The sequence below is a fragment of the Anomalospiza imberbis genome, chromosome 3 (genome assembly GCF_031753505.1).
Source record: "Anomalospiza imberbis isolate Cuckoo-Finch-1a 21T00152 chromosome 3, ASM3175350v1, whole genome shotgun sequence".
Taxonomy (NCBI): Eukaryota; Metazoa; Chordata; class Aves; order Passeriformes; family Viduidae; genus Anomalospiza; species Anomalospiza imberbis.
In genome coordinates, this window is record NC_089683.1 from 10,487,152 (window position 1) to 10,512,028 (window position 24,877).

At 37.0% G+C, this 24,877-nt stretch overlaps 1 protein-coding gene across 2 annotated transcripts in view; it reads left to right on the forward strand.

Annotated features, from left to right (window-relative positions):
- Positions 1-24,877, forward strand: part of WDR35 (WD repeat domain 35) — a 42,062-nt gene that overhangs the window by 13,110 nt on the left and 4,075 nt on the right. For both annotated transcript variants that reach the window (XM_068183404.1, XM_068183405.1), the window contains 13 exons: positions 1,074-1,134; positions 9,620-9,764; positions 11,037-11,106; positions 11,853-11,906; positions 13,661-13,770; positions 15,302-15,512; positions 16,100-16,180; positions 16,306-16,442; positions 18,635-18,838; positions 20,646-20,792; positions 21,907-22,039; positions 22,700-22,810; positions 24,243-24,407. In XM_068183404.1, the coding sequence (XP_068039505.1) occupies positions 1,074-1,134; positions 9,620-9,764; positions 11,037-11,106; positions 11,853-11,906; positions 13,661-13,770; positions 15,302-15,512; positions 16,100-16,180; positions 16,306-16,442; positions 18,635-18,838; positions 20,646-20,792; positions 21,907-22,039; positions 22,700-22,810; positions 24,243-24,407 (1,629 nt within the window). The remainder of the gene's footprint in view (positions 1-1,073; positions 1,135-9,619; positions 9,765-11,036; positions 11,107-11,852; positions 11,907-13,660; positions 13,771-15,301; positions 15,513-16,099; positions 16,181-16,305; positions 16,443-18,634; positions 18,839-20,645; positions 20,793-21,906; positions 22,040-22,699; positions 22,811-24,242; positions 24,408-24,877) is intronic.

Below are 24,877 nucleotides of genomic sequence, written 5' to 3' on the forward strand. Positions count from 1 at the left end.
TGAGCTGCTCTTGTGTGATGAATAAGATGTCAATCAGTTTAAAAGGATAGCTGTACAGTTACTGTAGCCTCATACCACAATTACATAGATTGTTCAGGAGGTGAAAGAGCCATGGAAAACTAATTATCTTTCATTTCCTGGAGAGTCAGGGTAACAGCTCGCGGGTAATTCACATTTTGGTAGCCCTGTGTATTTTTTTATTTTATTTTAAGTTTAAAGGCTTGATAGTAAAAGTTGCTCCTTAACTTCCACACTTCTCATTAAAGGCATTTCCCTATGCAATAATCATTAAGGTATTTAATCCTTGATTAGACATGAAGAAATAAATACATAAACTACAGGAATGAAGCATTATTGTCAAGTGAATTGTTATGTATTTGCATCTTCCTGAATTTAACAGCCCAGTCTCTGAGGTAACTGTGCTATTAAAGCCTTCCTGTGTGAGATTACAAGAAGGGAAAAACTTAAAAAAAACCCCTCATCACTTCTGTAGTACCTGTGATACTGCAGGGCAGAGGGAGAGCCTTATTGACAATTCTCCCCACACTGTTACCCTCTTGGAGGTTCAAGGAGATGGAGGTTTGCAAAGGATAGAACAAAGATCCTAACTGCTGGGAGTTTACTAGATTATCTTTTGCATGAGCAGCTGATGAGAACTAAATCCCTGAGTCAGGGGTGTATCATGCCTGGAAATGCTCTCAGTGCAGCCTGTGCCTCACACAGCAGCGGGGGAGACGCTGCCTGTCTTGCCTGTGTTGTCTGTGGACGTGCTGGTGGTACCTCCTACTTGTTGGATGTTGTCTGGTAGATTTGCTCCCATGCATAAAACTGCTGGTTACTTGCCTGTTTTGTGCTTGATCTTAATTTATAGTGCTAATTGGTAAATAGCTCATTACTCTCATGCTTATGCTGCTTTTTATTTGCTGCAGTCATGGTCTCTGTGTTTTCTGTTGCTGATGAGCATGAGAATGTGTGGCGTGGGTTATGAGATGCACCTTCACAGAAAACCGCGTACAGCTTACTGCTCTACAAGAAGTGTGGTAGTAATGACACTTGCTTTTATTTCCATACAGTATGTGCTGGTTCTCTGCAATTCTATTGGCACACCCTTGGACCCAAAATATATTGATATTGGTAAGCAACTTGTAATAGTCTTATTCTGTAATCTGTGTTGGAATTGACCTGTTAGTTATCTTTTAATAAAGATAATGGTTTATCAAACCAGTAACATTCCTTGTCAAATTGGCTAAACTTAAACTGATTCTTCCAGTTAATGAAAACTATGGATAATATAATTTTAAAAAATTGCTACTTTTCATTATTTTTTTAATGGATGTCTTTTGGCAATTCAGATTTTCCTTCAGAACAGTGGTAATTCAACTTCTTCATAAGAAAATGTAATTTGAAAAGGGTCCAGTTGTATCAGAGGAAGTGAAATTATTTGATTTGGACTTTCATTTAAAAATAACTTGTTGCTGCTTCCCAAATAACTTAAGCATCAATTTCTTGTGTTTCAGCATTGATAATATCTTTCTCTTATCTTCCTCACAATTGTTTTACCTAAGTAGTTTCAGATTATAAATTAAAATTCAATTTAAAAAAAAATTAGTGGATTATAACACAAGTATGAAAACACCCCCAAATCCTAACTAATGCTGAATTCCAGGCTTTCCCTACTGTTTGTTTCCTGCAGGCATGGTACAGAACATTACCGAGTAATTGCAAGCCACTGTTTTCTGTGATTTTTTGCTTGAGAATAAAGATACTTGATTATTTTCCCTTTAAACAGATGAAGCAATTGTAGCCAAATGGATAAATTAATCAGTTTTTTGACTAATGAATCCACTTTTATTTGTTCTGGTTTTTGTTTTATTTTTGGCTTGTTACCCAAATCTGAATTTGGATTCAGAGTAGATACTGTGAATCCTGTCTGCAGTTTTCTTTTTCAACCTTGATTCTTTGATTAACTCTCCTGTTTTGTTGCAGGGCTAAATAACTTATTTAAATTTATAAAAATATTTATTTGCTTTGGAATGAGAAGGAAGACTCCATTATGACAAGAAACCTCATGATTTTTTTTTAATGTAAATTGCCTTTTAGAGGCATTAGTTTTATCCTCTCTGCATAAAGAAACTTTTCTGGCTAAATTAGTCTCAGTAGAGATGTTAGTTTTAAGTCATAGGGCTAATACTTGGTGTTAATATTAAACAGTAAACAGCTATTCTCTCTGATAAAATTAATGGGCAAAGTGTCTAGCAAAGTTTTGGTAAGAGAGAAGTTATGAGGAAATTAAGGTGAAGAACTGTTGAACAAGAAAGTAAAGGCAATTCACAGAAGAATATAGGTAGGAAAAAATCAACCAAGGACTAGAAATAATCAAGATCATAAATTATTATTTTTCCCAACCAATGTTTCTAAACGGTTTTATACTTTATTATATATTAAGTTTTAAGTATAATTTTCTAATGTTCCGTTTTTCAGTGATAGCAGGAGGAAATCAGCTGTGAGTCATACATATATTTTGAAATTTGTGCCCTATATTGTAGATCATAATTAAAATGAAGAGTATGCTCTGATGAATGAGTTTGACTACTTTGTCCTATGGAAAGTTTATGAAATATTGTGGTAGTTTTAGTCTTGTGGTTTCTGTTTCTGTCCCTTTGATGTCCTCTTGCCACCTTTTGCAATAGGGGGACCATATCAGAATCTGAAGGAATAACATGTCCAAGAGGTTCAATACTAAAAAGTTTACCAAGACTGGAGGAAAAAACATCAATAAGAGAACCAAACAATGCCCTCCCCTGCCAAAAAACCCCAAACAACCCAAACCAAAGAACCTAAATCCAAAACAGAATCCCATGAAGTAAGATGATGTGATGGGTGATAGTGGTGTGAGTTGGGTGTGTGTTTTGTCCCTGTCCTGTCTCTGCTCCTGATGAGATGTCTGCACTTTATGTGCCCACTGGTTTCCTGGATTTACTTGGCAGGCAGGATTGGGGTGGTGGGAGGAGGGTTCAGGGACTTAGAGGGAGTAGGTCTTGTCATTTCTGCAGCTGACATCTAAAATAAGTTGAGTGAATCATTCATGAAAGGGGTCTTTTTGCTCTCCACTGGGTATGAAGAAGCTCAGGGCAGCCAGCTCATCTCTGTCAGGGATGTATAAAATTAGGCAAGATGAATCCCCCTCACTGTTATAATTAGATTTGCATGTACATGTCTAACTCTGCATTTAAACTCTTTGCTTTGCATTTTTCTAATGTTCTGTTTATGTAAACTTTCTGAGTCTGTGAGAGTTTTATTTAATTTTTTTTATTATAAACAAAGGTATATTTATGATTCTGCCAGTATGACCCATCTCCTGCAGCTGCCTGTACACAAAAAAAGAATCTTTTTCAGTAACTGGGAACACTTAAAGGCTGTTTAAGTGAAAAATGCTGTTGTTATTCCAACTGTACTTGAATTGTGCTGAAGAGATTAAACAATTTCTTCCTCTAGCATAGCAAAGCTTTCTGCAGTCTGCTGCTGTTCGCTCCAGTAATGGAGGAACAGTTTAATGCATAGATTTGCTCTTTCCTAGAGTGAGTTCACTTGTGAAAGTACTGGGAATTATAACGTTCAGCCTCATAGATGGACAAATACCTGAGGTTAGGAATATTTACATTTTTGAGTCCTGAAAAATTTCTGTAGTCTCTATAAAAAAGAGAGTCTTTCATTACTGTATGGTATACACAGCCAAAGATTCAACCTTTTTTTATTAAATATATGTATCCTGTAAGGCTCCTTTAAAGTTTGCTCTCCAAACTTGCAGAAGGGATTGAAGGTGGAAGTGAAAAGCAAATGCCTATAAAAATGCAACTCTTTTGGAACACATTGTGCTGTTTTCATCATAGTTACTTTCCTCTTTTTGTAACATTTGAAAATGCAACTTTATAGAACAACTAGAAATATTTACAACATAAGGTCAGTTGGTGTGAGAGGTTGACAGCTGTACATAGTCAAGGTCCTATTGTACAGTATATCACGCTGTTTATCACAGTTGGAGCTTTTTGGCAGTAGGAAGTGTAATTGTTCCAGTTTGACAGCATGCTGAACTTAAGCAGCTGTCTGGCCTTGTAGAAGTCAATAGAGAGAGAAGACCTTGTAAAACCTTAAGGGCAGAAGACCTTTCTGAAAGTTCTTTAAGATTCTGGTTGATACATGGTTTCTAACAAAATCATTGTCCTTCTGTACTGTTTATAAATGAGGAAAATCAATTTAAGGAATAAGCAGTTAAACATTAAAATTAACTTATCTCTTACTCAGGATAATTGGATGGGTATTACTGACTTATGAAAAATGCTATTATCTGTTTGTAAAATTCTTTTTTTCCCCTCTTCTTTCTACTAATAAAAAATTTCAGGTTATTCTCTTTTAATAAACTAATAAATTGTTGCATAAAGTTCTGTCCATAAAAAGGTAATTTTTGTTTTGAACTCTTGTATTTGTTTCAGACTTCAAAGTGCCATCTTTCAGAGTGGCTTAAATACACTTAGGTTGTTACTTTATTTGATTTTTATAAATGCTGGTGAAAAATTATTTCTTATGTTGTAGAATGTCCTCAACAGACCACTTGATATCTGTGTGCTTCTGCCTTTTCTTGAGTATGTGCTCTTCACTACCATGAGTTCTAAACTATATTTTTTGACTGGTTGTAATTACTGCAAATTGAACAGGCGCCATCTGTGGTTTCTAGCAGATTGCCCCTTGTTGGAACAAGAATTACCTGGAGCTCTACTGAACATAAAGGGTTTACTCTGCCTTGAGAATTAGGTGCCTTGCTGGCCTCTTGGGCAAAGCCTCTTGGACTTTGTCCTGGTAGGAGATGGATAGTGGAGAAAAAAGACTGCTCATGTAGGGATGCTAAGTAGCTGACAGAGCATTTAAATAATGCATCTGGGAATGTGTATTAAGACACAATTTGTCTGAATTGTCAATTTATAATATTTTATAATACTGTTTAAACAAACTGCTATTAATCTCCTAATGATAAAGAAATTGTGACGTTATGCAATGTTTGATTCACTCTCAGGAGATGTAAATCTTGTGTTGTTGGGCTCTAAGCCAGTAGCTCAAGTAAGGCTCAAAAAAGAAGTGCTTATTTCCTTTATTCTGTTGAATTTTTAATTATATCATTAGCTTTCTAATCCTTGTCTCTGTTAATGATGGCAATAAAGGATTAATCAGTCATTATCTGATGAAGGGCAATCACTTAGGCTTTCTTTAGACATTGACGGGTGGTTACACTTTCAGCTGTTCCTCATACTGCTTTTTATTTTGTCCAAAGGCATTTTGTTTCCTCTGCTTCCTGTGCCTCGTGTTTGAGGTCCTTCACAATAGCTTGTGTTTGCTAACCCATAAATTACTCTTTTCTTCATTGTCTAACATTACTGCATTCCATCCTACTCTGGGACAAAAAATAACCAACACAGTGTCTTCTGTGCTTGTTTTACAGTCTCACAGGCTTTCTGTCAAAGTCCTTTGATGAATAACTAAATATAAACTACAGAAGGTTAAATATCTTGTTATATAATATCTTTTTAATGGAAACACAACAGATGGTATCTGCTAAGAAAAGGTCACTCAGGCTGGATTATATCATCTTCTTACATGTGTTTAGGAGCACTGACATAGTGAAGTGTTGAGTTATTTTTCAAGTGTGTGTTAGCACCCCGTGAAATTAATACAGCAGCTTGACCAACATACAGGTGGATTAAAGGCAGAGCTGGAGTCCTGCCCAAGTGTCTTGCCTCCTTCCTGGATGCCTTAACAGGGATGACTGAACTACATGTGAAAAGCACTTGAATTCCTGTTACTTAGTTGATCCTTTTAATGTAAATTGTAGCGGATTTTGAATATTTATGTGCTGTAAACTGTGGTTGTTCATGAGTTGTCCCACATGTCCCAACATGTTCAGTTATCCCTGCTGTTGCCTGACATTTTCTTCTATTTGTGAGCCAACACTTGTAGAGATATTTGAATCAAGCTCTAAAATTAGGTAGATTTATTGATTAGACTAAGTTCATTCCAGTTTCTCAGGAACAGCCTGTAACAGACTTGTATGAAAACAACAGTTTAATATTGTGTCTGTCAGATTGCTTCCTTTCCATCAGATTTAGGTGGGATCGCTTGTCTTTCTTGTTTGTGTATACTATCTCATAGACTAGAAAGCAACTCAGATTTTCATGTAGTAAAGTAATGTAGTCATGCATTGTTTGATTTGTCTATATTTTTACAAGAAGATTAGACATGAAGCAGGTGTTTTCTAACAGCTTTGAAGTGAGATGGAGTGTGTGTGGATGAAATGCAAACACTGTAGAAAGTTATTCGAGATTCCTGGGTATATAGGAAAGAAAGTTTCTTTCTTTCAGGGAGGAGGCTTTATGAAAGAATAGTGAAGAGAAATTAGGTGAGAAAAGAAAGGAGAGCCAGAAAAAATTTAAAGGGCAGTTGTTTCACATGTTGGAGTTATTTTGATGGGGATGGTTTGTTTAGCTCTTTTCAGTATTTGGTCAGCACCTGAAAACTGAAGCACCTGTTTAAATGTTTTCCTCACATATTTTCAATGTCTGAAAATTAAGTATTAAGACATTAATACTTAAGTTGGGTATATGCAAAATCAGCAGGAAGAACTCAACAGTCTCATAAGTTTGCATATTGAGCATGGAAAGCTTCTGTGCAGTGGAAATGCCGAGCAGAAGAGTGTCCAAATTTCTTGCCTCCTTCAGACTTTAGGTGCTTGCATTTCTGTCTGCTTAATAGTCAGAGCACAGGTTCTGTGAATGGCACTGATGCTCAGGTGAGCAGCACCTGCTGGTAAATCAATGCTGCTGTATAAGATGGTATTTCCTTGCACTAAAGGAAACTTAAATGGTTAAACCAGCTGCCTGAAAAGGGATTCTAGATCTTCCTCAGCCTGAAGGGATTTAAATGAGTATATTGTCTTAGGAAATGACAAACCCATTCTTTCCTTCTCTGCCCAGCAACAACCCAAACTTGGAGTGGCTGGGACATCCTTCCCTCATGTTGAATTTATCCTGTCATGCAGTCAAGAAGGAAAACATTTTAGGAGTAGAGCATAACCCAGTGTGGAAGGCTCTGAGGTTAGAAGGTGGAATGGAATACTTTCAGCTGGAGGGGACTGAGGATCAGACAGTCCAGGATCACTCCAGGGCTGACCAAAAGCATGTTGCTAAGGGCATTGTCCCAATGCCTCTTAAACACTGACAGGCTTGGGGCACTGACCACCTCTCCAGGAAACTGTTCCAATGAGTCTTAACCCTCCTGTAAAGAAAGGTTTCATAGTGTCCAGTCTAGACTTGGATTGGAGTTTCTTTTTCTACAGATTTTTCTGTTTGAGATTTTTTGTTCAATGACTGACCAATATAAAATGCTAAAACAGTCCTAGAAAAAATGCCTTGTGTCCTACTTTTATGCAATTGTTGAAGTTATACAGGCAATTCTGTAAAACATCAGCTCCCACACAGAGATGCTGTTCTCTCAGATGTGGCTCTGCATGGATCTGATCCTGATGATTGTGTCTCTGTACTGTGCCCTGCAATTTCACATTTGGCTTAAATCCAGTCATTGCTGAGCCTGTTGTTGCAAAGAAGGGAAGGCCCTGCCCTCCGTGCTGGCTGCTCATTCCTGCCTGCTCCATCATTTGTGATTTTCTCTTTAATCCAACTTAATGTAATCTTTTATTTATTTAATTTTGAGGTCAGTTAGATGAATGAACTGATCAAACTTACTCTGTTGTCCAGCTGCTGCTAGAGCTGATATGAAAGAAGTGGCAGGAAAATGTGTCAGGGGTTAGTGTGTATGTGCTTTTGGCAGCAACTGTCAGTTTAGTCTTAGGCATGCTCATAAAACACCTAATTGATTATATTCCTGTGGATAAAGCATGGATACTTTGCCATCTTGTTTCTGGATTCCAACAGACCTTATGTGAACAACTTTTTTTCCCAGATTCAGGTATTTCAAGGTGTGCACAAATAATTTTAGGCTCCATAGAAGCTGTAAGTCAAAGGGGGAGTCACCTCTTGAGTGTGAGGAATGCCCATGGCTTCAGATGTTGGCATGACAATATGGTTTAACATTGTCTTGGACCACAAGTACTCAAATGTTGACTAAGTTGAGCTCAAATATGAGGCTTAGTACAAGTGTTGTGATTTGAGCAAACCTTATTCCCTTACAGGTCAGGAGATTCTCATGTTTAATTTTTAAAGGATAAAAACATTGGTTGTTATGGCACATACAGCTGGAAGTTAATAAAAAACCCAGAGCAAACACACAGAATTTGTTAATGTTTTTGATTATGCAGGAGACTGTATCCTTCAGTTTGGATGTGACTAATTATTGAAATGAATGTGTTATAAGTACATGAAATACATGAGTTGCATATAATGTAAACAACTGTGCTGCTCATATTAAGCATCATCACTAAGCCTTCTTGCCCAGTATTGACATTTTTACTAAAAAGTATTCTTCAGCCATTGGGTAGCTTATATAATCCTCTTGGTTTCAAAGAAATGAAATCTGTTCAACCAATCTTCCCCCATCTGTCTCTTGTAGCAATGCTCTTCTATGTGGAAGGCTTATAGCTCCCTCCAGAGTTCTGTTCTGTGCTAAAATACAAAGGAGAAAAAAATTAAAAGAGATTCACTGTAAAAGAATTGTACTTTCTGCTCACATCATGTGATCTGTATGACTCAGTGTTCCACTACCAGGCTGGTTTGCACAATTCTTTTGAATTTATCTAGCTTTTTTTGGTAAATATATAATATATTATGTCATAATGATTTACTTGTAGAACTTAAAGACATAGGCTGATTTGCATACTAGGTTTTTTCATTTTTCTGTGCCTTCACTGTTTTGGTTTTTTTTTTTTCCACTGAGCATGGATAGCAGGAATGAGATACTTAGTTTGTGCACATATTGTAAGTGGGCTTAGGGCTGAAGTAAAGAAAATGTCCTGCATTCCTACACTGTGATTTCTTGGTATAATAAAGTAAGACTAAGTGTACAGTCGGCTAAATATTTAATTTGTTGCCATTCAGATAAAGAGTTGATATTTGGCCCAACTATCAACTAAGGTGCAAACAGCATTTCTAGGTCTTGTCTAACTTAAAATTTATGAATTGTTTTTAAGAAAAAGAATCTCAACTTTTGAATAGCCTTAAATATGTCAGATATGGAAGTATTTAATAGATCTTGTTAAGGAGATTCGAGATGCTCCTGAGCTGGTCATTAACCTGAAAGTTTGTCTGTATGCATTTGCTGTTTTCTGCATCAGCGCATGAAGATTTGCTGAAATAGCAGGGAGAGGAAGGTGTTAATGGTAAAATCAGAACCTGTAAAGAAGTTCTCTGTTCTTCTGGACAAGACCACAAGGCCCCTGTGAAATTTGTTACCAGCTAATGAAAGCTGCTGTTAGGTTGTGTGTGGGCAGATTTTTTGGTTGTTGTTTTTTGCATTTACTATATGGTTATATGCTTTCATCCATCTTGGAAAAAATGTACAAATCAGCATCTACTCCAATGCTTGCTGCTCTAATTTTGCAATTCTTTGGGTTTTGTAACAGAGCCATTGTTTGTCACAATGACCCGAACTCATGTGATCGCGGCTTCCAAAGTAGCATTTTACGTCTGGCAGTATCGGGTGGCCAAGAAGCTCACAGCCATGGAAATCAATCAGCTGGCACGGACCAGGAAAGAAGGCAGGGAAAGGTTTGTCTTCAGGCTTTGTAATTTTTCTTCCTCCGCTCGGGTGTCATTGATAAGGTGGATTCTGTCTAAAATGCAACCCTTGTCCTCTCATTTTTCTAATCAGGTTTGTTGACTTTCAGGCCTGTAAGATGATAAACTAGCTTTGTATAGCAACTGTGTGTTTGTTGTCCACATCCCTCAGATGTTTTCGGATTAGTTTCTGTTCAGTGTTGCCATTTGCTTGCTGCATGTTTTCCTTACAGAGCTGTGTGTCTTGATGCCTTTTTACCCCTTCCTGTTTCTCCTCCACGCTCTTAGTTTCCAGGCAGCTCTATTCCCTCTGATAACTTTAGCTGCTTCGCGTCTGTCATTGCCTGTAAGAACTTAGTCTGTCCAGCTGGCTCTTCTCTAATGCACTTGTGTCTGGTTGTGGCTTTGACAACTAATCCTGTGTGGACTTTTATCCTCTCAAACTAAACAAGCCAAAGTCAACATCATTTTGCTTCCAAAATATTTCTTTTCCGGGTGCTCATTTGTGGCATTAACTTTTCTGTCGCCTTCACAAAGCTCGCAATTTTGTTATGGTTTTCTTTTTAGTTATTTTGTGTGTTCTTCCATATCATCTCTACCCTATATCATCTTTCTATAAACCTACCATCTCCTGTCATCATATGTCCCTCATAATGAGTAATATTTGTACATGATATAATAACTTACATTTTTGTAGGACCTGGATGTCCTATCCTTGGACAAGATTATAAATTGATAAAAATATTGAAAAAGGTAGATAGTTGTAATTCAGCATTAATGAGGATTTTAGCATTCTAAAATCTTTCCTAATGCTACTTTTTAAGACAAAAGAGAAGTTACAAGTATTGAATAGTACAGTAATACATAAGTTTTTGTGGATGTGAAGGTGAAGCTCTTCATAATTATGGAGAAAAGCTTGGGGAAATAGGGAAGTGCATGTTTGAAAAGGACAACTGAGTGGTTGATGGTTTTCAGCAGGACAATTAACTGTAACAGCAGGAACTCACTCTTACAGGATGAAAGTTTACAGATCATAGGGGAATAGACCATCAGGGGCTGTGAAAGTGAAAGCAACTGCCATATCTTTCTATCAATATAAAGCAGGTTTATCAAAGGGGATGCTTTTGAACATAAGAACAGGCATAGCTTTTATTCTTTTCTCCAATTCCAATGTTTTTTTCTTCAAGGATGGAACATACTGATGCTGCCAAAGATGATCCTTTCTTTGCATTCACTTTTTCTTCTAACTATCCTTCTCTACAGGATCTATCATATTGATGACACCTTTTCAGGGTCTGGAGAGGGACACCTTGATTACAGCAGAGCTTTTGAAGTGAGTGATGTTATGAACTAGTTTATTGTGGTGTCACTGCTAGCTTGAAAGAGCAGAAATTAGTGTTGATTTATTTATTTTCTTAATTTTTCATTAGTAGAAGTGGTGGTACTTAAAATTTCTTTTACTTCTACCTTTTTTACTTAAGTGTTATGTTTCTTCCCTCTGGTTGGTGGTGTTACTGTGTCATTGTATATTACTGGAAATATACAGCAAACTGTAGAGAACATGGAAAAAGTATATTCTGGGTGGACAGGTGACAGCACCTGCTGTCTTCCTGGTCAGAAGCAGCTCCCCATACTTCAACAGAATATAACTTTGTTGAAACTCAATAACCTTCATGATATTTTCTAGTGTTTTTGGCCATTTTCACATTATGTGTGTGTGCAAATGCTGGCTGTCCTTACTAATATATCTGAAATTAATTAATTAACAGCCCTCATAAGTCAGGGATTGTTGCTTTCTTGTATTTTCTGTTAAACATCTGTTACATTTTTAGTTTCTTATTTTTCTGGAGGGAGGGTCAGGAAAAGAAAGGAAGCTGTTAATATTATTGTTATGATTGCCATAGCAAAGGCTACTGATACCATAAACTATCCACAGACTGTATGCTGACAGAGTTTGATAGCTCCTTTTCATGTAGATACTTAGCAACACTCTTGTTTATTTAAATAACCTTCTTTCTTTAGCAGGACATGCTTACCTTTACAGTAAAACTGATACTGATATCACTTGTTTACTTTCAGGGAACAAGAGATCCAATTTGTGCAATAACAGCATCTGATAAGATACTACTTGTGGTAAGCTACATGATTAACAGAACTAATTGCCTCTTGTGCTTGTAGGCATAAGATTCTTCTCTCTAGATTCATAAGCAGTCATAATTTAAAGCATTTCTGAATTTAGAATTTACACAGACAAAATCCCTTTCTAAACTTCCTCAAAGATAACTTTAATGGTTTCTTCTGTTAGCCTGGACTCTTTCTTTAGGAGGGCTAATTCACTAAGTACTTGCAATTTAATTACAGACTAGTTGCCTGAGTTAATACTTACATACAGGATTTTATAAATTCTAGGTTAGGACTTAATTTTGTAATCTGAGTCCTGAGAAGTCTCTTTGAGATAGTATGTTCTAGACACAAAGATTTACAAATTTTGTCTGTTTACATATTAGTGGTATAATGCATGGTACTGTACTATATACAGATGAATACACCTATGTATTATACAGATGTGTGAGGTATTGAATAATGCCAAAAAGCTGGTGCATTTTTTTGTTCTAAGCTGGAAAGTGATCTCATTAGATGAACAAGCTTATATGTGGGCTTTACAGCAAACTAACTGAACAGAACAAAGAGAGAGAGCAGTGTTTCTTCCTCTTATCCACCTTCCAGGAAAGACCTTGTTTTGTCATGTTCTGATTCTAGTGTAGATTTTTGGTTTTTTGTTTTATCCTTTGACTGGATTTTACAAAATCAGAGAGTCATGGGAGAAAGCATGAACAAAAGAAGTGTGATGGTTAATAGGTGACTATGGGATTGTTGCTGCTTGAAGAATATGAAAATGAACTTCTGACAATAATTAATCTGTGACTTTTTTTTAAAAGGAAAGGAATGAGAAGAAATGCCTTTGAGACTAGATCTGGATAAATGTGCTGAAGCTGAATGCATATGATAGTGGTTCAATTTTCTAACACTTCTGAACTAATCTGCTTCTTAGTCTATAGGGTATGCAACTGTGAAAAAGTCAAAAATGGTAATTTATGCTGAGGATGTTAGGGATGGCTTTGGGGAAAGAAGAAATAAAGTTTTCACTCCGTTGAAATGTAATGTTGACTAATTTCCAATGTAAGAATTGAACAGTAGGCAAACCAAGCTGGATATGTTGTTCACTTTACAGAAACACCACGAGAAAAGTGGCAATGATCATTTCATTTCAGGGATGTCACTCCTTTCACCCTGAGGGACTGATGGTATCTTGACACAGGGATTTGGTGTTTCATTCAGCAAAATAAAGATAAACCACACTGGTACTTAGATTTGTTTCCTGTAACTCAAGCCTGTGAATAACCAGTATATTTTATAGCATTTCCTTTTAAATCTAGATCTGGTCTTGCAGTAACTGGTGGGACTTGTTGGTATGCAGACAGCCCCACATGAGCAGAGCTGTCCTGCTTTCAGACCTGGGCTGGTGCTGCTATATGAAACTCTTTGAGGGGATTTACCAGTGTGGGACAAGAATCTTTTCACACCTCTCCTGTTTTATTATGTAGACCCTGTCTGGAGGGTCATGGCTTCTGAAATTCTGTGGGCTAGATGTGGACTGTAGCTGTTTAACATCCCTGATTTAGGCAGATTTGTCAATTGTAGCATCTTAGAGTATCTTGTATAAATACCAGAATTCAGAACTTTTAGGGTGATGATTCCCTCTTTTCACTCATGCTCTGTCACTTATCCCAAAGCTCTTTTGTCTAAAACAGCATATAAATAAGACCATTTTCAAGGGTTTACTGATGGACAAATTCTCTCACTAAGGCAGCATTGCTTTCCTCTAGGGAAGAGAATCTGGCACTATTCAGAGATACAGCCTCCCTAGTGTGGCTGTGGTGCAGAACTATACCCTGGACCGTCGTGCCTATCAGCTGTCTTTGAACTGCAACTCCAGGTAAGTTACAGACCTGTTTCTAACACAGATATCCAATTTCAAAGTCAAGCACTAAAATTTGTGAAAATACTAATTCTGTGAAATCTATAATTCTGTAATAATTATGTACTAATTTTAATTTAGTATAAACCATTTATTAATTTTAGTTGTTCTTAATGGTTGCTTAACCATTTATTTATTACTTATTATTTCCATCTGGACAGTCATTGTTCTGAGAGACTGTTAGTAAAGGCCTCCTATGTTTTACACCCTATGTACATGAAAATGCCTTTGTTTTCTTAGATGACCCAAACATGACCTTCCTTTGATCATGACATGAATTGATAAAATTATGTCATAACCTGAAATTTTATATCTATTATTTATCTCTATTTCTGTGTCCTTCTAAAGCCTGGAAACTTTGTTCATCCCATTTAATTTTCCATTGTTACAGGCTATTACTAGTGGTGATGTTTCTAGTAAGTCTGGTTCTCCTGAGCTTCATCTGTGCTAATACTAAAGTTGTTTTCTATTCAAAAGCTTTTTTTTTTTGTTGCAAGAGAGTGCATGAGAGTGTTGGCAGAAAAGGCAAAAATACACAAGAATTTGCAAGGCAATTTTAATCAGTTTAAAATAACTTTATAATTTCAAACAAAATTCATAATACATGCGTAGAGATCTCTTGCCTCTTCAGGTATAGCCCAAAAATAGATTGCTTTGCTTAAAAGGCAGCGTGATCTAGTCAGAGCCATATTCATTTTGTTTTGAACCCGAGCTGTTTTCTTCCTAAATTACTTTATTCTAGGGAAATAAGCTCAGATCCATAAGCATTTTGAGGTTAATTTTCTAAATTGCATTTGAAATTTTAATAGGGGTTAAGGCTGTGTACCTATCAATATTTAGAAATGCTTTTAAAATGGCCTTTTGGTAAATACAGGTTATTATGATTCACTGAAGACCTGTACAACTGTAAATTTTCAAATGTAGCCTTTTAGAAATTGCATTTTTCCCATACCTTAAATGACTTCAAAGCTTAATTGGATTATACTTAACATTACTTTGGAAAAAAGTGAAGAATACCCTTTGTAGAAACACAAGAAATCACATTTTAGGAATTAACAGACTACATCACCACACTGACTTTTTAATTTAGTAATCTGCTTCATTGCCTCCTAGTAAATAAGGAAAACCCATTCTGTTCAGTTGTTAATTTGAGTCTTTGTCAAGAAAAGTTTGGTGAGGGACAGACCTGTAATTTCTTCTACTTGGTATCTGATGTATCTTCAAAATGCTGGATATAAAAATGGGCATATTTCAGAACCTTTGCAGGGCCAGATCCTGTGTGAGCAGATGAAGAACATCTTTCTATGTGTCTGGTCTCTGCTATGCAGATACATGAAAACCATATGGATCTGTGCTGGTTCTGGCACATGACAACATCTCATGGAATCTATAGAATTATACTGTGACAGGTTAGAGAACTATTTCAGATTTACAGCCTTGAGTAGTGTCCTTGAGCTGCCTTATTTCTTCTCTGTTTGTTTTTCTGCAGTCGTCTCGCTATCATCGACCTTTCAGGGGTTCTGACCTTCCTGGACCTGGACGCGCGGGGTTCAGACAGCGCGGGGCAGCAGGAGGCAGGCGGGCAGCTGAAACTGGAGCGCAAAGACGTCTGGGACATGAAATGGGCCAAGGACAACCCGGACTTGTTTGCAATGATGGAGAAAACAAGAATGTATGTTTTCAGAAACTTGGATCCAGAGGTAAATATCAACATACATAAAATACTCATTTAAAAAAATTCACTCTTAGGTTAATGGCTCTGTCTTCAATAGTATTATTGTTGTGCTTACCATTCAGTTCTGCAAGTGTTTGTTTATATAAACTTGCTTCAGGTTATATAAACCTCAAAATCTTAGGAATCTTGGGAATGTTGTTTTGGACCATATAGGTAAAATGAATGGTCAGTCCTAGAAACATAAAAATGGTGTCATATTTTTCTTAAATATATGAGATTTTCAGGAGCATATTTTTTTTGTATGCTTTGGAATACATAAATGCAATTTTAGTAGAAATACTTGTAAAACAGTTCAGTTGAATCTAAATATTGGCAGGTGTTATTCTATCTCTTTGTCATAATTTAGTTGCAGAAAACATGAGGATTTTTAATGATGTCTGTATTTACAGAATCGTCAATGATGTTCATGATTATAGTATTTGTTTCTTGTTGGAAGTGCAAGTGTTACCTAGTTTGGAGAAGAATGTATTTAAATGTATACTTAACAGATTTGACTAGGATTTAGTCAGACAGAATACAAGTTCATTCCTTTATAACTTATTTAACTTTCAGGAACCTATACAAACATCTGGATATATTTGCAACTTTGAAGATTTAGAAATCAAGTCTGTTCTTCTGGATGAAATATTAAAGGTCAGTATAACTAATTTTATTTTGTAGGAAAAGTCGGTGTCTGTCTTAATGATAGATATCTGTTTTGTTGGATGAAAATAGAAGTCATCAGGAATAAAAATATGTTTCTTTATCCATTATGTTAGAATCCTGAACATCCTAACAAAGATTACATCATCAATTTCGAGATTCGGTCATTACGAGACAGTCGAGCATTGATTGAAAAAGTTGGCATTGAGGAATCTTCTCAATTCATAGAAGACAATCCACATCCCAGACTTTGGTAAAATCTCCTATAAGCCAAATTTGTTTAAATTTGTCTTCTTTTCTATTCTTTTCCTGTTCAGACAGATCTAGTATGAAAATAAAAACCCTCAAATTAAAACCAGCCAAAGCACTATACATTTTACACACGACCACTTAGGATTTAATGAATGTTGGAGTACCTAGAATGTCAGGCATGTGCTGTATCATGATAGTGGGTATAAAGTGTAGGCTCAGGACACCTTTTGGCTCTGTGCTATATGGGCCCCAAAACACAGTGTTCCTTGTGTTTTGGAGGAAATTTAAAGGAAATGAAAAGTTAACAGCAAGATAAGTTGGTTAAATTAAAATTTATGTATTTGATATTGAACATTAAAGATCCTAAAACCCAGTAAAGGAAACACATCAGACTGATAGCTGGATAAGAGTAGTTTGAGTAACCTTGTAGCATTTGGACAGGCCTTGAAGGACAGAAGTGAGGAGGGCTGGGTGTGTTGTGTTCCCATGCAGCATCTCAGAAGTAATCTGAGAAATGGAGATAGTGGCATGCTTACACTAAACATGGCTCAGCTATTTAACTAAAGTTGAAAAGCCTGCAGAGCAAATATGTGAGAGTAAACCTGTGGAAACAGGAGTGCTGGAAATCTGTTTAATATCCCAACTTGGAAGGGCTGGAAGAGTAAAGGCCTCAATAGATAATTTAATGAAAAGTCAGTGCAGAAACTAAAACTTCATTTACAAGTTCCTTAATGAAGGAGACCAATTCTCTTGAACTCTCTGGAGACTGTTTACTTATCTGTACCTTTCTTTAATCATTTTGGATCTATTTCGAAGCTAAATGGTCTCTTGCAGCATTGGGTGCTTAGCTTGCATCAAGGGGGTTGGAGAGTTCACTATTAGTTGTGATGGTTCAGAGATTAATTTAGAGTTGCTGAAAGACTGGACAAGACACCTTGCTTTAAAAGTTTGTCCCAAAAACCATTCCTTTCTATCTAGTTGTGCCTTTGTCTCCAGAATGTTCATTTTGAAAAACAGGACTTGCTAGTTATATATTGAAAGTTTCTGTAATACTTTTTTGGAGCTTTGAAATTGTTTTCTGGAGCTTTGAAATGTTTTTTTTGCTAGTACCACCTGTTCACTTAATATAAAATGACTATTAGTTTTGCCAGTCTGTGTCTCAGAAGAAATTCTATACCATAAAATCATAAAATATAGGTCAAATTCTGTTTACCTTGCTCCAGAATTGCTGTGAATTTTATTTTTATTATGAGAGAAAACACGTCACATATTTATGAAGAAGATATTGATTAGAAGTGCTGGATATAAAGCCAGTGTATTCCAGATCAGAACAAAACAGTGACCTTGCTTCTAGAATGCAACAAACAGGGTGATGTGTAGATCAATTGGTTTCTTTGATGTCAGTGATGAGCACTTGAGTTTAAGTGATACCAACCTTCTCAAATTGATTCAGAGATACACAGCTGATACTGCCTAAGCATGGCTTGGGTCACTTAAAACAGCAATAATGTTAGTGGTTTTGTCAGTGCCTCACTGCACTGAGTTTGTTTCACAATGTCAGTCATCCAGTCTAAATTTTAAATAGCCTTATTTTTGCAGAAAATTCTAGAGCTCATTCAAGCACCCGATGCACATAGGTTGGCCTGAATTCCCTATTTGCAGAACTAACCAATGGAGCAGTACCAATTATAAGGCTCCCCAAAGGTTTTCCCTGCTGTCCCAAACTGCTGTCCTAACAGGACCAGGAATGGACCTTCTGATCCAGATGGCTCAGAAGGATAATTTATTTGTTGTGGCCAGTGTAGCTGGAGGCACTTAGATTGAGGCTGCCATCAAGGCTTAATGTTTCCACAAATGCATAGGGAGAAATAAATAAATGGAACTGCACTGAGACCAGCAACACATTTCACATCAGTGTAACAGTCAAGTCTTGCCCGTTCCTCCCAAGCCAGTGTCCATCTCAACAGCTGAACTAAAGAATATTAGCAATTATTTGAACATCTCTCCCTGACCAAGTACTGGTCAGATCACAGAATGTATTAGGAATAAACACACGACTGCACTAAGATTAGCTACTAAACAATAAATTGCAACAACTTGTATGTCTTATTTAAATAATTACTGGTTAAATGTACCCTCATTTAATTTACTCTATAGCTGCTTTTCCATCTGCTATGCTTGTTTTTCACACAGGCGACTCCTGGCTGAAGCTGCTCTTCAGAAGCTGGATCTGCAGATGGCTGAACAAGCTTTTGTGCGTTGCAAAGATTACCAAGGCATTAAGTTTGTGAAGCGCCTGGGCAATCTGCAGAGCGAGTCCATGAAGCAAGCAGAAGTGGCAGCCTATTTTAGCAGATTTGAAGAAGCTGAAAGAATGTATCTGGATATGGACAGGAGGTAATTGCATGTAAACATCTCAGCAGTAGAAAAGTGTGGGGGAAAAAAAGCATTCCTTAATCAGGAATGGCTGTTTTCTCTGGAGAGTCTTTACTAGTTTCTGCAAAAACATAAAAGGATCAGATGGCGAGAATTTTGGTTTATCTATAGATAACCAGTTCTGTATGTAAACCAGTGCATTCCAAACTGTTTACAAAACCTTGGCTGCTCTAGGTAGCGCTGTATTTTATAGATGTTTTTTCACAAGTATTTTGTTGGTATTTCAACTGGGATTCCAAAAATACAAACAATCTTAAATAATGTTTAATTTATGTGGTGTTGCTCTGCGCTAGTAGCCAAGTACACATTCTTCTCAATTACATAGACAAACAACAGAGTTTTTAATGAACTGTAATCTTTGGAGAGACAGAAGGACTCTGGATGAAACTGTGAAACATTGAAACCAATCAGTGTAATTTTTGCTCAGGAATGAAAACAAACAAAGCAAAATTTTAGTATTGCTGGGAATATAAATTGACATTAAGTAATTAGCTAGAGCACTGTCTCTATTGAAAAAGGATAATGAGAAATCAGCAGCAGCAGTTGTGCAGTGTAGCCTGTAGATGGTGGTCAAACATGGAGAAACATGAATCACTTACGCACATGAGAAAATTTTAAACTTTGATTAATGGAGCCATGAAAAACAGTAGGGAATGATGGAGAAAAAAAATAGTTATTATTTCATGCTGTAAGAATGAAAGTAAGGGGGACGGGGTGGCAGGGCAGAGGGAGAAGGCAGGAGCTGGGGAGAGATGCCCAATAGTGCCTGCTAATGAAAGCTTCCTTGCATGACATTAATTAGTTGCTGGCAGTTTGGTGGTTTGGGGATGTGGGTTGCCTCCTCAGCACTTCTGTCACACTGCAACACCAGTTTTAGATATAGCATATTCCTTTTCACATGGCTGAAGAGAAATTTGGACATAGAATTGCAGAAGTCAAAAACTTACTTTTTTGTTTACTGGTTTCAACTTTCACAATTAGAAAAATCCTGATAAGGATCTACCATAAATCACAATGAAATAAATCTATTTTTCAAATAAAATTTTAATGTTTTTAGATAGATGGTCATACTTAGCTGACTGCATTCACTTTCACGTGATTTCCTTAATTTACTTGTAAGTTGAGGGCATTTTTAAAAGAAGGGCATAGGTCTCTCCCATTTATTTTCTATGCACCTGCAGAATTACTTTTATATGAGGTAATATAGCATTATTCTGTTTGGTGCAAAAATCATCCCAGACAGACACACAGTGAGTCATATGTATGCATGAATAATAAAAAGGAAAAACTACTGCTGAGTCCTTTCTCCTTTATCCAAAATCACCCTAAATCTGGAAAAGAAGTCTCTGAAATCCATTTTATTACATCTCAGCTTTAGCCTCCATTATTGATATTTGTTGCTTCTTGGTCTTTCCCCTCACCTTCCTTCTGCTTTTAGCCTTTTGCAGCTGCTGCCATCTCTTGTAGTGGTCAGCAGTGAAAGATACAGAATAGAGTAAGAGGGAGCCTGAAGTAACATCAGCCCAGCTGTCTCACTCATTTAACTCCTCACACAGGAGTGTGGCTGATAAGGAAGTGCATACGTGCTATATAATCTGGGAGCTCTCTTGAGTATTTGCTGTAATGGAATAGTGTTTAAATTGTAAACAAATTACCTGGGATCACTCTGATACCTGCATTGCAGGTGAAAACACTTCTGGGGGCTTTTCTCGAGATGTTTGTTACCTGTTTTGTTGTGTTTGACTTCTCCCTGCTGTTTCCCGTTCAGAGATCTTGCCATTGGGCTGCGGATCAAGCTTGGCGATTGGTTCCGGGTGCTGCAGCTGCTGAAGACGGGCTCGGGGGACTCGGACGACGCCCTCCTGGAACAGGCACACAATGCCATTGGAGACTACTTTGCAGACCGGCAGAAATGGTATGGTCTGTACAGGAACCAGGAGTAAGGAACTTACAGAGGAAATTATTAAACTGATGGCAAGACTTAATTTATGAGGAGGGACAGATATCAGGAAAGTCAGGATGCAATACATTGGATAATTTTGGAATAATGAGATTTAGCTCATACCTCTATGGTTACATGATGTGATAAACAGAGAGCTGCTGATCAGCTACCTAAAGGGTGAAGGTGATATAAATCTCTGCTTTGCCAGAAGTCTGTCTGCTTCAAAGGAAGGGAAGGAAAGACAAATAACTATACAGTTATATTAGGCTGGATATAGAAAAAAAAAAAAAACAAAAAAACCCAAAAGGGATTAAAACTAGTACAGAATTACTAACTATCAGTAAATGTTCTAAAATTCTTTAAACCACAAATATTTGAGAAGGTGTCCAGAGTTCTCTGACCTTAATCTGTCTCCAGCTCTTGCCCAAACTGGGCACCCAAGGAAGATTTTAAGTGCAGTGCACACCTGTAATGGTATTTCTCCAGAACACATTTTGCAGTCAGGTGCTTACTGAGCCGGAGGTAATGTCTTCATTGCTAATAACTTGCGGGGAATTTTTTTCATGAACATTTGTTGCTGCCTTCTAGGCCCGTGTCTTAGACTTCCACAGCTCCTTTATGTATTGCCATTATCCAAACTGTATTGTCACAATGCAGCTGGAAACTTGTGATTAGATTTTGAAAGTTGAGTTTTAGATGCTTTAGGTAACTTTGGAGAATGGCCTTGGAGGTCTTGGTGTTTTCATTTTAAAATACAGTAGCACAACAGTAAAGCCCTTTTCTGGAAATTTAGCTGTAAGTTGTCCATTGTCTGCCCTCATCTCTGCAGGTGTGGGAATATAGCTTTAAGAATTCCTTGACTTTCTAATCTTACACTAGTCAGAGAATCAATATTGCTACACTTTTAATATAATGATCTGTAAAAATATTTTGGAAAAACACTGAGATTCTAGCTATGAAAGTTTTTCAAGCAAAGTTACCTATTTAAAATAATGTGATTTTAAATTTACAAATGTGAAAGGCTTACAGAATTAAAACTTCTCTTGTGTTTATACATCAGAAGCCATCACATTTTTTTGTCTTATAGGTTAAATGCTGTACAGTACTATGTCCAAGGACAAAACCAGGAACGTTTAGCTGAATGTTACTACATGCTAGAAGACTACCAAGGACTGGAGAATTTGGCCAACTCACTTCCAGAGAATCATAAATTGCTTCCTGTAAGAAGAAAGCATCTTTATTGTTCATTGTCTTATACCCAACTATTTATTTGAAATTTCCCATCTATGGAGGGTTAAAAATGTGAGAATGAATGCAGTGTATGACCGACTCACTTAAGTGCAATGGTGTTACTGTGGTATTGATCTCTACTAATTACTGTTATTTTCTTACTTCATCATTCTTCCTTTCCTTTATTGTTCCAGTTCCCCAGAAAGACCTGACTGACAATACTCTAAAAGGAGGGAAAGTAGATGGGATAGGGTGTGTTGGATATATAGGTGTACAGGGTACAGGTGTGTATATGTAGCAGGAAATTGCCTACATACAACAGATAATTTAAAACAATGCTGTGGTTGACTTAATCCAAAATGCTTGGAAAATGCAAAACATGCTCCTTTAATACCTTTTCCAGTAAATCAAGGCAGCATTTTCTTTTAACCTCATTGTAATAGCTTTCTTAATTTAGAAGCAGTGTTTGAGACTAGCATACTGTTCTAAAGATTTACAACAATGCCTGATGCCTTCACAGGGTCCAAGAAGCAAACAACCCATTCCCCACCCTCTTGGACTTAAATTAACCAAACAGGAGCACTGCTGTTGCTGCACAATGTACTAAAAATGCAGAAGTGAATTTAATACAGTGCTGATGTTTTTTGCAGGATATAGCCTATATGTTTGTGAGAGTGGGGATGTGTGAACAAGCTGTGTCAGCCTTTCTGAAATGTAATCGACCAAAGGATGCTGTGGATACCTGTGTGCATCTCAACCAGGTAAAACAGCAGGAGATAATCTGTAATAATACCAGGTTAACAGTGAAATTTCTATCCTAATGCCCAGTGGAATACAAATCCTTGTTAAGTGTGAGATGATTTGTCATAATGTCTGGAAAATTCATCTTTCAGTGCTTAAACCAGTTCTCTGAGATTAAGATTAAACCACTGGAGGGGCAGTGCAAAGCAACATGCAGGGTATGTGGGCAGCATGCTCAGCATGCAGACATTTGTAGGCTCTATGGAGCTGTGCTGCCTCCTGATGGACTGGGAGAAGACTGGAGAAGAGATAGATGTCCATTCTGGATATTTTCCACATCCCCCTCCTTCTTTGCGTAGATGCAAATGAATTTGTGACACCATGAGGATGTAGCTGGAAAAAGCTGAGCTGGAAACTAATCTGCATGTTTATAACTAGAGCTGTTTCCTGGTATGACTTAACCTGTGCAAATATCTTTGTCAACACAAAGAAGGGAAAAACTGAGGATGGCTATGAGGAACTTGATGGATGAGAATGGCAGGACTGACTAGGTCTGGCTTTTTGTGAACAATTTCTTATTTTATGGGATCTGAAGAGCTATTAGGTGTGAGATTCAGTTAAGATCTCAGTCCTGCCAAACTTTTCATCTGGGGCAAACACAGTGGCCAAACCACTGAAGATCAGGAAAATTCACAGACAAAATGAGATGTACAGAAGGATAAGTAAAATGTTACTGTGTGCTTTAAGCTTCTGGGCTGAGGTCCTCTTTTAGACATGCTTTTGAGAGTCTGGTTTAGACTTTTCTTGGTTAAAATCCACATGCCCAGCTATGAGCTACAGTGAAATGATTTTGCATAGCTTTCATAAAAGTAGAAGCAACTGTTTTATATGTAGTTTTGGACAGAGGTCTATCAGCGATGAAGAGAGACAGGGAAGACATTGCGATTGTCAAAGAATCTGATTTTATTGTGGACTACAAATGTTTATGTAGTGTTTTAGGAAGGCTAGTAATGTTTTACTACAATGATTGGGTTCAAGATCACCCTATACTTTAAACATCTCTTGCTTGCAGAAGTCTGATGTAATTTTCTTTTTTCTGGTAAATCCGTCTGATTTGATCTTCTTTCAATCTTGATTTAATTCTCAAAGTTCTGTTTGCTCTTGCCAAGGCATCCTGTTATCAAGTCTCTTATGCTAATAAGGTCCAGAGTACTCTCTGTTTTCTGTACCCCAACATCGGTCCAGCATTTTTTTCAGTACTGCTGCATCACATGATTGGAAATGATGTAAGCATTTGTATTCTCTTGCTTTTTTGTTAATTTTATAGTAGTCTGGTTCAAAATGGTGATGAAATATTGCACACAGAGGCTGCAGTCTGTTCATGGATAACTGGTTTGTTCTGAGAGTGTATTCGAAAACATGAGATTAATAATTGTCTCCTGTAATTTCTAGTGGAATAAAGCTGTGGAGCTGGCCAAAAATCACAATATGAAAGAGATTGGATCCTTGTTAGCCAGATATGCAAGTCATTTACTGGAAAAGAACAAAATCCTTGATGCTATAGAACTCTACCGTAAAGCAAATTATTTCTTTGAAGCTGCTAAGCTCATGTTCAAGGTATGGTGGGTTTTATTTTTATGTCACATGACTGGGGTTTTTGGACTAGCTCTTACTATTTCTGTGCTACTTTTATTCTTTTGGGGTTATTTTAGTTTAACAATGTTTAGGCAATAAGCAGATGTCATCATACAGGATACTGCAAAGATGAACCCAGCTCCCAGAGCTCAGGTATCTCTATGTGTAATAGTTACCCTGGGTGTCCTCTGTAGCTAGTGGAGAGGAGACTTTGGGGACACAAGCCATCTATTTATTTATTTTGAGACTTTCAGTAGGAGATGAACTGCACCTCAGAAAAGGTCCTGATGCCCTGTGTTGCCTAGTAAAAGTATGGTAGACTGGCCTGGGTTGCAATGTCCACATTATTTTAGATATCATGGCAGTTATTTTTATCTCCTAAAAAAAAAAAAAAAAAAAAAGCAGTAAGAACTAGAAGTTAAATTTTGGTATTTATTCAATTAGTTCCTTCA